Genomic DNA, 13889 nt, shown 5'->3' on the forward strand with positions numbered 1-13889 from the left:
AACAATAAATTTGTGGAATGGTTGAAAAATAAGTTTTAATGACTCCAACCTAAGTGTATGTAAACGTCTGACTTTCAACTGCATGTATTTTTTTTAAATAGCATCCCCTTGTCTGTACTGCCGGTAATACCATATGCCCAGGTACGGTACAGGAACAGAATAAAAAGGTATGAAAATCTTGATACTGCTCAACCCTATTTCAGCACCAGTGGCTAACTCTTCTATTCTGAACTTTCAAAAAATGTATTAATGCCCCGTTATTGTTGGTAAGACACACATCCTCCATGTACTCTGGCTCGCTGGCCGAGGCATCCCAGCGGTTGTTGAGGATGAAGATGTTAGGTTTGGAGAGTTTCTCGTTCACCTTGTGGAAGAAATGCTTCTCCTGGAGGACACACAAAAAAATGCATGGTCAGAAATAGTTAGCGCACCAACAAAGAAACAGCCTTACTAATATCCAAGAGCTGTGTTAACCTTTATTCAAAAATCTATATATACAGTGCCTTGTATTCGGCCCCCTTGAACTTTGCGACCTTTTGCCACATTTCAGGTTTCAAACATAAAGATATAAAACTGTATTTTTTTGTGAGGAATCAACAAGTAGGACACAATCATGAAGTGGAACGACATTTATTGGATATTTCAAACTTTTTTAACAAATCAAAAACTGAAAAATTGGGCGTGCAAAATTATTCAGCCCCTTTACTTTCAGTGCAGCAAACTCTCTCCAGAAGTTCAGTGAGGATCTCTGAATGATCCAATGTTGACCTAAATGACTAATGATGATAAATACAATCCACCTGTGTGTAATCAAGTCTCCGTATAAATGCACCTGCACTGTGATAGTCTCAGAGGTCCGTTAAAAGCGCAGAGAGCATCATGAAGAACAAGGAACACACCAGGCAGTTCCGAGATACTGTTGTGAAGAGGTTTAAAGCCGGATTTGGATACAAAAAGAATTCCCAAGCTTTAAACATCCCAAGGAGCACTGTGCAAGCGATAATATTGAAATGGAAGGAGTATCAGACCACTGCAAATCTACCAAGACCTGGCTGTCCCTCTAAACTTTCAGCTCATACAAGGAGAAGACTGATCAGAGATGCAGCCAAGAGGCCCATGATCACTCTGGATGAACTGCAGAGATCTACAGCTGAGGTGGGAGACTCTGTCCATAGGACAACAATCAGTCATATATTGCACAAATCTGGCCTTTATGGAAGAGTGGCAAGAAGAAGGCCATTTCTTAAAGATATCCATAAAAAGTGTTGTTTAAAGTTTGCCACATGCCACCTGGGAGACACACCAAACATGTGGAAGAAGGTGCTCTGGTCAGATGAAACCAAAATTGAACTTTTTGGCAACAATGCAAAACATTATGTTTGGCGTAAAAGCAACACAGCCCATCACCCTGACCACACCATCCCCACTGTCAAACATGGTGGTGGCAGCACCATGATTTGGGCCTGCTTTTCTTCAGCAGGGACATGGAAGATGGTTAAAATTGATGGGAAGATGGATGGAAACAAATACAGGACCATTTTGGAAGAAAACCTGATGGAGTCTGCAAAAGACCTGAGACTGGGACGGCGATTTGTCTTCCAACAAGACAATGATCCAAAACATAAAGCAAAATCTACAATGGAATGGTTCAAAAATAAACATATCCAGGTGTTAGAATGGCCAAGTCAAAGTCCAGACCTGAATCCAATCGAGAATCTGTGGAAAGAACTGAAAACTGCTGTTCACAAATGCTCTCCATCCAACCTCACTGAGCTCGAGCTGTTTTGCAAGGAGGAATGGGAAAAAATGTCAGTCTCTCGATGTGCAAAACTGATAGAGACATACCCCAAGCGACTTACAGCTGTAATCACAGCAAAATTGGTGCTACAAAGTATTAACTTAAGGGGGCTGAATAATTTTGCACGCCCAATTTTTCAGTTTTTGATTTGTTAAAAAAGTTTGAAATATCCAATAAATGTCGTTCCACTTCATGATTGTGTCCCACTTGTTGTTGATTCTTCACAAAAAAAACAGTTTTATATCTTTATGTTTGAAGCCTGAAATGTGGCAAAAGGTTGCAAAGTTCAAGGGGGCCGAATACTTTCGCAAGGCACTGTATATATCATAAGGAGAATTTTATTGATTTCATTTGACAGGACAGTTGGAAGAGAAATTGGTAGATAGATATTGGAGGAGGAGGCACAGACAGGAAGGGCACAGACAGTTGGTCGAGGTGGGGCTCGAAAACCCGGTTGCCAAGGACGTATGAGTGGTCCGGAGTCTAAAACTTTACCGACTACACCAGACTGCGGCACGTGTTTAACCTTTAGCCACAATTCAGAGATAAGGTGTCCCAATGTACTGTGTACATACACTCTGTGTGTGTAGGTGACCCACATACATAAACACTCAAATACAATAGGGAACGTGTAGTATACACACACTGACTCAGACTATACGGGAAGGAGATGTGCCAAGGGCTTTTGTCAAGTGTCACAAAGATAGGTCATTGGCTAATTCGATAGAGAAGGGCTCCATTCATTGAAAGACTGTTATTGTCTGTTGTTTATCAAACAGTTGAGTTTCATTCAAAAACTAAACTTAGCTAGAACAAGTGCTCATTCACTTGAATAAGACAGTGTTTGTCCAAGAGCAAGGTATTATCAGTCAAATAATGCTTTTCTACTATATAGAGTACTTCAAATATATAGGGTTCTATGATTTAATTAAACAGAGGCTGGGTATCCTAGGGTGCTTAGTCAAAGAGTGATTTGGCACAGATAACGAGCGAGCTCGGTGATTGACTATGTGCCCTGACATTCTGTGAATGCCTCTGCAGACAAACAGAGCTGGTCCTGAGTGCTGGACAAAATGGAGACGGCCCTATCCTAGACTATAACAGGCATTGGAAAGAAAACAACCTCTCCTTCCTCACAAGAAAACACTTCCTTTAGTCTGTCAGTTCACATACCAATTCTCACACTTAGTTCAAATGAAATACCCTTAGATTAAAGAGGCATCATTCCAATATGACAATTGGGTACAAGCTGTTTAATATGTACAGATTTTCTTGAAAACATTGTTGAAATATGTTGACAATTCCTTCTAGTTGTTCGAAGAACAATTTTGCTAATTTGTTGCTTCATAGAACAGAGTGCATTAGGAAAGTAAAGACCCTCGATTTTTTCCCACATTGTTACGTTACAGCCTTATTCTAAAACGTTTTAAATTACATTTTTTTTACTCATTAATCTACACACAATACCCCATAATGGCAAATAGAAAACAGGGTTTTAGAAATTACCATATTTATATAAGTATTCAGACCTTTTGCTATGAGACTCGAAATTAAGCCCAGGTGCTTCCTTTTTCCATTGATCATCTTTGAGATGTTTCTACAACTTGATTGGAGTGCATTTGTGGTAAATTCAATTGATTGGTCATGATTTGGAAAGGAACACATCTGTCAATACAAGGTCCCACAGTTGACAGTACATGTCAGAGCAAAAACCAAGCCATGAGGTCGAAGGAATAGTCTGAAGAGCTCCGAGACAGGATTATGTCGAGGCACAGATCTGGGGAAGAACATCAATACATTTTTGCAGCATTGAATGTCCCCAAGAACACAGTGGCCTCCATCATTCTTAAATAGGAGAAGTTTGTAAACACCTAGATCCTTCCTCGAGCTGGCCACCCGGCAAAACTGAGCAATCGGGGGAGAAGGGCCTTGGTCAGGGAGGTGACCAAGTAGCGATAATTACTCTGACAGAGCTCCGGAGTTCCTCTGTGGAGATGGGAGAACCTTCCAGAAGGACAACCATCTTTGCAGCACTTCACCAATCAGGCCTTTATGGTACAGTGTCCAAACAGAAGTCACTCCTCAGTAAAAAGGCACATGACAGCCCTCTTGGAGTTTGGCAAAAGGCACCTTTAAGGACTCAGACCATGAGAAACAAGATTCTCTGGTCTGATGAAAAGCAAGATTGAACACTTTGGCCTAAATGACAAGCTTCACATCTGGAGGAAACCTGGCACCATCTCTACGGTGAACAAATGTATAAAGTACTTAAGTAAAAATACCTTAAAGTACCACATAAGTAGTTTGTTGGGGTTTACTATTTATATTTTTGACAATTTACTTTTACTCCGCTACATTCCTAAAATAAATAATATACTTTTTTATTCCATACACATCCCTTACACCCAGAAGTACTCAATTTTGAATGCTTAGCAGGACAGGAACATTTTCAAATTCACACATTTATCAAGAGAACATCCCTGGTAATCCCTAGTGCCTCTGATCTGGTGGACTCATTAAACACAAATACTTTGTTTGTAAATTATGTCTGAGTGTTGGAGTGTGCCCATGGATATCAGTATATTACAAAAAGAAGAAAATTGTGCTGTCTGGTTTGCTTAATATAAGAAATGTGAAATTATTTATATACTTTTACTTTGATACTTAAGTATATTTTTGAAATTACACTTACTTTTGATACTTATGTATATATACTTAAATACTTTTAGACTTTTTCTCAAGTAGTATTTTACTGGGCGACTCACTTTTATTTGAGTCATAAGGTATCTTTACTTTTCCTCAAATATGACAAATTGGGTACTTTTTCCACCACTGATGGTGAAGCATGGTGGTGGCAGCATCATGTTGTGGGGATGTTTTTCAGGGGCAGGGACTGGGAGACTAGTCAGGATCGAGAGAAAGATGAACGGAGCAAAGTAGAGAGATCCTTGATCAAAACCTGCTCCAGAACACTCAAGACATCAGACTGGGGCAAAGGTTCACCTTCCAACAGGACAAAGACCCTAAGCACAAAGCCAAGCATAATCACTTTACCTCTACCTACATGTACTTGTTACCTCAATTACCTCGACACTGTACCCCCTGTATATAGTCTCGCTATTGTTATTTTATTGTTGCTCTATCATTATTTGTTATTCTCCATTTCCTTATTTATAATTTTATTTATTGTTTACTTCAGTTTATTTAGTAAATACTTCAACACTCTTATAACTGCATTGTTGGTTAAGGGCTTGTAAGTAAGCATTTCACCGTAAATTCTACACCTGTTGTATTCGGCACATGTAACAAATTAAATGTGTGATTGGTCAGCTTTGTCAAGGTACCACCTGAAGGATCAGCTTGCGAGCACTCTTACCGTGTTCATGAGGGTTGATTCTGAGTTTGCCACCAGCACGAAGACATCGGCGTCCAGGCAGAAATTGTCGATCCAGCTGTCCAGCTGTGTCGTGACATCTGTCCCAGGGCTAAAGAAGATGGCGGATAGGGTTAGAAGGTCAAGGTCATAACTTCTCCTAGTAATACAGTTTAGTCAACCTCTGCTTATTGATGGTCAATCCTTCCCATGGGACTTGGGACACCGGTGGATGACGGCTAGTCTAGTTAGGCAATTTAACAATACTTCAGATCATACCGTATGGCATAGCTACAATTGCAATCGTCATATACAGGGACACAGGAAAGCAAAACAGATTCACGCAGGTTCACTTCTTCAGGCTTTTATCGCTGTTCAGTTGATAGGTGATCCCCATACACAGCGCATCAGTGTTTATTTGAATAAAAAATATATACAATAGTGTATATGTAGCTATAAAGCCATAATCGCCTCAACGTCAGTAAGACCAAGGATCAGTCACTTTAACTATACATTCATGTACATACTACCTCAATTGTGCCGACCAACCAGTGCTCCCGCACATTGGCTCACCGGGCTATCTGCATCGTGTCCCGCCACCCGCCAACCCCCCTTTTACACCACTGCTACTCTCTGTTCATCATATATGCACAGTCACTTTAACCATATCTACATATGTACATACTACCTCAATCAGCCTGACTAACCGGTGTCTGTATGTAGCCTCGCTACGTTTATAGCCTGTCTTTTTACTGTAGTTTTATTTCTTTACTTACATATTGTTCACCTAATACCTGTTTTGCACTGAAAGCATTTCCTGTAAGTAAGCATTTCACGGTAATGTCTATACCTGTTGTATTCGGCGCACGTGACAAATAAACTTTGATTTGCTCTGATCGTGGACAACAGGAAATGGGGGGGTGAGCACGCCGACCCATCCACATCGATGGGGGCTACAGTGGAATGGGTGTTGAGATTCAAGTTCTTTGGTGTCCAAATGACTAATTACTTAAAATGGTCCACACATACGGAAACAGTCATGAAGAAGCCACGACAGCAGCCATTCCCCCTCAGGTTTAAAATATTTGGCATGGGGCTTCAAATCCTCAAAAAAAATCTACAGTTGCACCATTGAAAGCATTTTGACTGACTGCATCACTGCTTGGTATGGCAACAGCCCTCAATCATATGGCACTACAGTGGGGGATGCACACAGCCTAGTACATCACTGGGGCCGAGCTCCCTGCCATCCAGTGCCATTGGCACTGACCCTGTATACACTGAATATACCAAAAATTAGGAACACCTTAATATTGAGTTGCACAGCCCCATTTTTGCCCTCAAAACAACCTCAATTCATCGGGGTATGGACACTACAAGGAGTCGAAAGCGTTCTACAGGGATACTGGCCCATGTTGACTCCAATGCTTCCCACAGTTGTGTCAAGTAGGCTGGATGTCATTTTGATGGAGGACCAACAGGAAACTGTTGAGCGTGAAGAACCCAGAAGCACTGCAGTTGACACAAACCCACTATCATACCCTGTTCAAAGACACTTAAATATTTTGTCTTGCCCACTCACCTTTTAAAAAGGCACACTTAGACAATCCGTCACAATTGCCTCAAGGCTTAAAAATCCTCCTTTAAATCGGTCTACACTGATTGAAGTGGCTTTAACAAGTGGCACCAATACAAATTACATTTAGCTGTGTTTTTGTAGCAACGGTGATGGTAGTTTGCAAAACAAATAACTACTGGATAGATGCAAATAATCATGATATCCTTTTGCCAGGTAAGCACAGCCTACTTTGTAGTTAACATTTCATTGAGAAGGTTTTTGGGAAAGCCTTGCCATCTATCAGAAGATTTTTCATTAGCATCATCACTAATGTGGTAGATACGCGCACCGCACATACACAGATAGGGGGAATTCTCATTACCTCTTCATAAAGTTGCAGGAAATACCAATCACTTATGCATTCTGTTCATGTCTTAACATAAACTTGGGAAAATTAATGAATTTCCAATACATTTAGTTTATTCCCTACTAAGTTCAATACATTTTTAAACATTGTTGAATTCCATTTTAATGTCTGGTTTCTGTGATTACGTCCGTGTTCTCCACATCGCGTATTTTATAGGGTCCTACTCTTAGGACCAGCGGTGTAAATGGAGGTCAAGTGGGGTCATTGGCAGCATTCCGTTGCCGTACCTGTCTACGAGAACCAGATCGTCTCTGAGCAGGGCACACTTGGTCTTGGGCCAAAATACTCGGACCAGGCAGCCTGCGTCCAGACTCTCGTCCATGTGCAGAGCGTGACCCAGCTGGTTCACAGTCTAGAACGAGAGAAGTCGTCACAGTATCATTTACTGGATTTCAGTCAATCTCAAACTTTGCTTGCCTTACAATTTGTATGTAATGTATAATGGCAGAATCAAATATAGATTTTTTTATTCCTCAAAACAACCAGAGTAGAGGTGCTATTACATTTTTTTTTTTTTTTTAACATACTGCACGTGAAGGTGAGGCATCTCTTTCCTTTAAAAAAAAATACTGTTTGATAACACTAATGCTCTGGTCCACCGGATGCAGATGTGAAAACAATTAATGTGTTTGAGTGTTACAATCAACTGGAGGAAAAGTATCTGCTGATTTTTTTTATTTTCTTCTTCTTACAAAGGTTCTAATGGTCTCTACAGCATTTTCCAATAGACAGTGTGTTATATCATGGATAATAGGTTGAGGGTAGCCCTAGCTTAGATCTCTGTATTATGGATATCTTCCATACGGGGTTCAAGCATGTCCATTCTTTAATGCCTTCCTTCTACCTATATTTGTCCTGTGTAAACACAGGCTTTTGTTAGGGTGTTGAAATCCATCATTTTTTATATTTTTCCAATGGAGTAGAAGGTTACGACTTCAAGTGTGCACTACCACTCAATATTTTTATAAATATCCTTTATTTAATGTTTACCTGTGATTGTCCTGATTGCAATAACCTTATCTAGACCAAAGTTGTTTAATGATTAATTGCTTAGTCAGAAATCAAAACGTGACAGTGAGGGTCCACTTTATGAGTGGTAAAACGAGTTAATCATCTTCAAGTAACTCAATAAGGTAGCCCAATTCCAACCTCACTGAGGATGTATTGCCTAGTATATGAGTGGTAATAAGAGCTAGCCTAATCTTCCATGCATCGAGGCCTAAGCCAATATATCCACATCTCCGTTGAACTTACCTTGATGCTCTTCTCCTCCTCGGAGCCCTCGGTCTTGAGGTAGGCATGGTCCGCGTCCGTGCCCTCCACACTCAGGAAGCAGTTGGTGGTGTGACCCATGCCACTGGGCAGCACCCGGTCCCTCAGCATGGCATTGACCACTGTACTCTTCCCATTACTCGTCCTAGGCACAGACGATTATGTAAGAGGAAGTCTAACTACCTTGCTTTTACCTCATACATACAATCTCAAAGAATTTTTAAATAAAATGATTGGTTACTTTTATTATTATTTTATTAGGTATTTTTCTTAAAACTGCTTTGTTGGTTAAGGGCTTCTAAGTAAGCATTTCACTGTAAGGTGAAGATTACCACACCTGTTGTATTCGGCGCATGTGACAAATAAGATTTGATTTGAAATCATTATTACAGAAATGTTGGCCAGATGTGATTTACTGGATTATGAACAGGCAATCATGTCATGATGAATCTTGTCAAATAGTTAGTTTGTATGTATACAGAGTGGTAGATTACCACAAAGTAATCACAAAAAATATTATTTTCAATACCGTGAAAAAGAAAGTACTTTTTGGGGAGTTGGGGGCACCCCCGCCATGCTTGGGCTGTGGAGGTGCGTACTATGCCACTGATTATAACAATAAGTTAAGTATATCTATAAGTACTCTAAGACATGTCAAATAGCTAAGTGGCTAGATGTCAAGAGAAAGCTTCTTGGTTAGAGCAGAGACATTCAATACCCTCCTGGATCAAGAGCCCCGAATAAAGCATTTTGTGCATCCCGCAAAAAAATAGAGCACCTTGCGTGCACTTCCGATAATACCGTATACCCCGGTATGATAAATCTGGATACCGCCCATCCCTAAAGTCAGTGCCGGTTCTTGCCATTCTGCCTCCATAGGCAAGACCAAAAAAATGAAACCCCTCGCAAAATTAGAATAGTCCCAGTAAGCAAAATGACGTTGAAAAGTCATCTAAAATTCTTATTTTCCAGACGTTGAAGAGGTTCAATTTAGGCTCTGAATGAAAGGTGAAAAGGTATTTTCCGTGAGTTTAAAATACATACTTTCTAGAATGTTGAAAAGGCATATTTTCCTGAATTTGAAAATTACTTATTTTCAAGAAGTTGAAAAATGCATATTTTCCAGAAGTTGAAATCAGGGTCACTTTCGGTACTGAAAGAAAGTTGAAAATAAGTAATTGTTTGGGCCAAATTAAGGCTGGCCCAGACCGGGAAAAAATCAGAACCAAACATCGACATCTATGATGGACCGGGCCAAAAATTTATGTCCGTGGACATTGAAATCAAGGCTGGTCTACACTGCACCAAATCTGAACTAAACATAGACCTATGATCGGTTCAGATTTGGCCCAGACCAAAAACCAATGTTCATGGATGCGGAATCAAGGCCGGTGCGGACCTGCACCAAAAAAAAAAAGACGTCCAAAAGGCATCTGTCCGTGCTTACTGAGGTGTTGCCTACCATGTCGACATGCAATGGAATTTTGTGGTAAACCCATAATTTGTAAAACAGGCCATTGCATTGGCTTTATTAGTCCTGATTCTTGTGCCTAATCAAGTTGGCTATTTAAGCACTGAATATCAGCTACCCAACTTTATCAGGAGTTATCGCAAGCCTATTTGCACAGCGGGAAATGCAAAAGTAGTTCATGTTTTTACAAATTTGAAACCCCCGATCATGACAATGAGGTGAAACTCCTGGACAACAGTTGTGATTGTCCATTCCATATTGTCCATTTTACTTTGACCTGTCCTGTTTTTAGGATATGTTGCTTTGTTAACATGACAGCCATTTAGGTGAGACTACTAGATCGGAGAAACCAGCATGATGTAAAAAGTGTCCGTGTCATTACATTGTCGTACATTTTATCTCTAGCCTGTATGCTACAGAAAAGACCACATACTCTTTCTACAATTTCCTATATCTGCTACATGATTTATATCATTTTTGACTGAACGTTGGTGGAGTGCTGCAGAGATGAGTCTCTCCAACAGCACCCTGGAGAGGCATGCTGAGAATGGACAAGCAAAATATTTTGTGCCCCTGCCTTTGACAAAGTGGGCACTGCTTATCAGAGCGCTCACCTAAAAAGCCCTTATGCCACTAGATGAAAGAAATTGTCATGGTTTTTGTTCAGAATTGTGAGGTTTTATGTGTTGTTGGAGGTACGTCTTAGTCAGTACAGCTCAGAAAATGCCGCCCTCGTCAATCTGCCTCCAAATCCTGCCTAATGAGCGGACCGGCCATGCCCAAAGTATGCTTCAATAAACCAGCAATAAAAAGGAAACTGAGTCGCACGTCACATTTTCTTCATTATCCTCAATTAGCAATGCTGAAAGCGTGGGAAATAAGCATCTACTACAGTACAATACAGTGCTTTGTATCCATGGTGTAATGAGAATAATCTAAACTGATTAATAAAAGCAAAACTCAATATCCTGATGCATTGATCTCCTAACTGCGGCTGTCTGTTATCTACCCATATTTATTTTTTAGTCTCTAAGCTGTGTACTACGGATTTGACAAATGGATCATTTTGCTTCAAGTTTAAATTGTCCAGAAAAAAAATCTGTGTCAATTTACAATGCGGAATAATGGTCCGATTACGTATGTATGACCGCTAAGGCAGGGCAATTAAGTTATATCTACCACAACCCTTTACAGACATAGAATGCAGCTACAGTAAAATGTTGATTGCGACAATTGATAACTTTTCAGACAATTAAAAAAAAAAGTGCTGCATCAGGTCTGTACATTTTCAGACAGTAGAATTCTGCTCCAGCATAAAGTAATCTTTTTCATGACAACAATAAACGTTGCTGACTGATGTGCTGCTGTGTTGTTTTTTATGCAGTTTTTTTATGGCATGGTAGCTAGATGTGTTTTATGTCTACTAAATGTTTTGGTAAATCACAGTATTTAACTTTTTGGGGAGGTAGAGGTCTGCGAGCAGCAGCTTACAATTATTTGATTGACAGTTCTGGTTGCCTATTGATGGACTTTAGTCCTGCTTCAGAAGCGGCATTCCTTTACAGATAAGTAAAATGTCTGTTAATATCACCAGAGGTTTTGTGTCCGCATTTAACAAACTGTAGTGTAGCCTACCTTAACAGACAGATAAACACATCGTTTCCGAGGCCCTTTCAAGCAGCCACATTCCATTTTGTCTGAAAAGCGTAATTGATACAGGCTACCAGTAGCCTACTGTAATTTTATGAGGCAAAAACGAAGTAGGCTACCCTGTGCTCACAAGACTGGCCCGAAGACATCGGTGCCATGAATAGGCTAGGATATTCTACACACAACAGACTAAAGACTGAACACACACTTGCATCCTTAGCAGGCAGGCCAGCAAGAGGGAGAGAGGCAGAAGAAGGCAGAAACATACTTATATTTCTGTCATCTGCATCTCACAATGGCTTGTCTTGCACGCCTTGCAAATTCACCAAGTAGCCTAAAGTTTGCCTCTTCCTCTCTGGTTTTACTTGAATTACACAACTTCCCCAGGCCTTTATATCCTATCAGCTATAACACAAAAATAATATGTTTTGTGATAACTGAATTGTGATTTTAATTATCTGGGGAATAAAACAAAAAACTTGGTTATGGTTTTAGTTAAGGATCCCAACTTCGCTTAAAAATGTTCAAACCCCTACTGTGTACACTAAACTCAAACTAAGCACATGCAAAATAGTGGAGAAATCAAAATGCATCCGACTACACTTATTTACCTGCCAAAGAAGGCCACCTTCATGTGTCTGCGTGCAAGCACATCTTTGATAGTTTGCAGTTTGCCAGCATATGCCTGAATCTCCTCCTGTTGGTCACGACTTGCAATGTTCTCCAAGGCTTCATTCTGACACGTTTCTGACAATCACACAAGGAAAAGTGAGAAGAAAAGTGTATTAATTAGCCTACTTTGGAATTCAAAATGTTGCCAACATACCTGATTTACTATACACACTCACTCACCTTCTACAAATGCTGAGCCTTCCTTCACATACTCCAGCAGTTGCTCAAACACATCACCAATCTTCTTTTTGGCCACTACAAAGCGTTTGAGTGGAGAGAAATTCCCCTGAGCTGAATCCATGCTTCAGCTTTCTGACCTTGGAGAAAGCATGCAAATTACAAAAGGTGGAATGTGTGTCATACTTTGTGCACTATCAAGTGGCATCACATATCGAGCTATACAATACGGAAATGTCTGTTACTTGACATATTCAATAGCCCTAGTGTGTGCCTTAACCAGGACAAATGCTAGAAAGAGCATATTGTCATTACTTTCATACAGGAACACACAGCTTGCTAAGTGAAATGTAGACCACGACAACAACTTCAAAATAGCTACAATACTTAAAATGTCAACCTTCATGAGTCGTATACATGTGACTATTCATTGCATGTACGTGGAGAAAACTTGCTTGCTTCCCCCAAAAAAGGTGCAACTAGTGTTGTGTTATGAAAGCTAATAGACCGAAGTATGAAAGTTGTCTAGTTACTGTACTTGTCTGGCTAGCAAATATATATATATTTTTTAAACACTGCGGTTGGCTACAAAACATCTCATCAGTAGACAACATTACCAGCTAGTTAAAGCACGAGTAAGTTAATCGTACACCGGCAAGACAGATATTGTATGTCACACGTCAACAAACATATTTAGCTGAAACTGGCAAGCTAACGTTAGTTAGCTACTGTATACTAGCTAGTTGTACCGTTAGCTAACTAGCTAGCAAGTAATTAGCGGAAACAAACTACACAAGAGTGATATTTCTTTACATAAACTGTTATTTGTTATATCACATTACCAGCAACTTCGTGTATTATTGAAATGCATCGGTTTTGTAACGCGTGTCGTGGCATGGTCTCGTGTCAGGTATCTACTGTAACGTAGCTATAGTTAGCTACTTTCATGTATAATGATGTTAGTCCATTGAATTTTCCCTTACCACAACTTCAGGCGAGATGACCAAAGTTACCTTTTCATACTACAGACAGGGGTAAATCCTCTTGCCGAAAATGAATGGTCAATATTTGGTAAAGTTACTAAGGTCGCCAGCTAACCTTTCATCTGTTATTCGTGTCTCAGACAGCAGCAGCTCCTCGCAGCCAGGGCAAAGGGGCGGGGCTATAGATCAACGCGTTGAAGTGTGACCAATCAATGGCAAATAACATGTTGACAACCCCTTAGTGTACCCTCTTCCAGGGTTGCCAGGTCAGAATAACATTTCTAGCCCAATGACCAAAATAACCTGTCCAAGAGGACTGACAACGAGCCCCCCCCCCAATTTTTTTTACAGAAAGTGGGGAGTTCCCATAGTGGTACAATAAAACATTTTTATTTGAGCCGATTAAGGAATATCGTTTTATCTTGTAACAACGTTAAAAGCTAAATTCCGTTTTCCTCAAAGTCATAATTATTGTAAGCTATGACATGACATAATAGAGGAATTTGAA

The 13889-nt window shown here is 40.1% G+C and overlaps 1 protein-coding gene across 5 annotated transcripts in view; it reads right to left on the reverse strand.

Moving 5' to 3' along the window:
* Nucleotides 1-13553, reverse strand: part of LOC135512540 (mitofusin-1-like) — a 28414-nt gene extending 14861 nt beyond the window's left edge. For 2 of the 5 annotated variants that reach the window (XM_064934668.1, XM_064934664.1), the window contains exons 1-7: nucleotides 13382-13550; nucleotides 12402-12538; nucleotides 12161-12296; nucleotides 8411-8573; nucleotides 7384-7508; nucleotides 5175-5283; nucleotides 278-385 (exon numbers count right to left, since the gene is read on the reverse strand). In XM_064934668.1, coding sequence (XP_064790740.1) covers nucleotides 278-385; nucleotides 5175-5283; nucleotides 7384-7508; nucleotides 8411-8573; nucleotides 12161-12296; nucleotides 12402-12522 — 762 coding nt within the window. In that variant the 5' untranslated portion in view covers nucleotides 12523-12538; nucleotides 13382-13550. Of the gene's footprint in view, nucleotides 1-277; nucleotides 386-5174; nucleotides 5284-7383; nucleotides 7509-8410; nucleotides 8574-12160; nucleotides 12297-12401; nucleotides 12539-13381 lie in introns of all 5 variants that reach the window. The other 3 variants (XM_064934666.1, XM_064934665.1, XM_064934667.1) reach the window with 3 other exon arrangements.
* Between the last annotated feature and the right edge of the window lie 336 nt (nucleotides 13554-13889).

Source organism: Oncorhynchus masou, chromosome 24, assembly GCF_036934945.1.
Source record: "Oncorhynchus masou masou isolate Uvic2021 chromosome 24, UVic_Omas_1.1, whole genome shotgun sequence".
NCBI classification, from domain to species: Eukaryota; Metazoa; Chordata; class Actinopteri; order Salmoniformes; family Salmonidae; genus Oncorhynchus; species Oncorhynchus masou.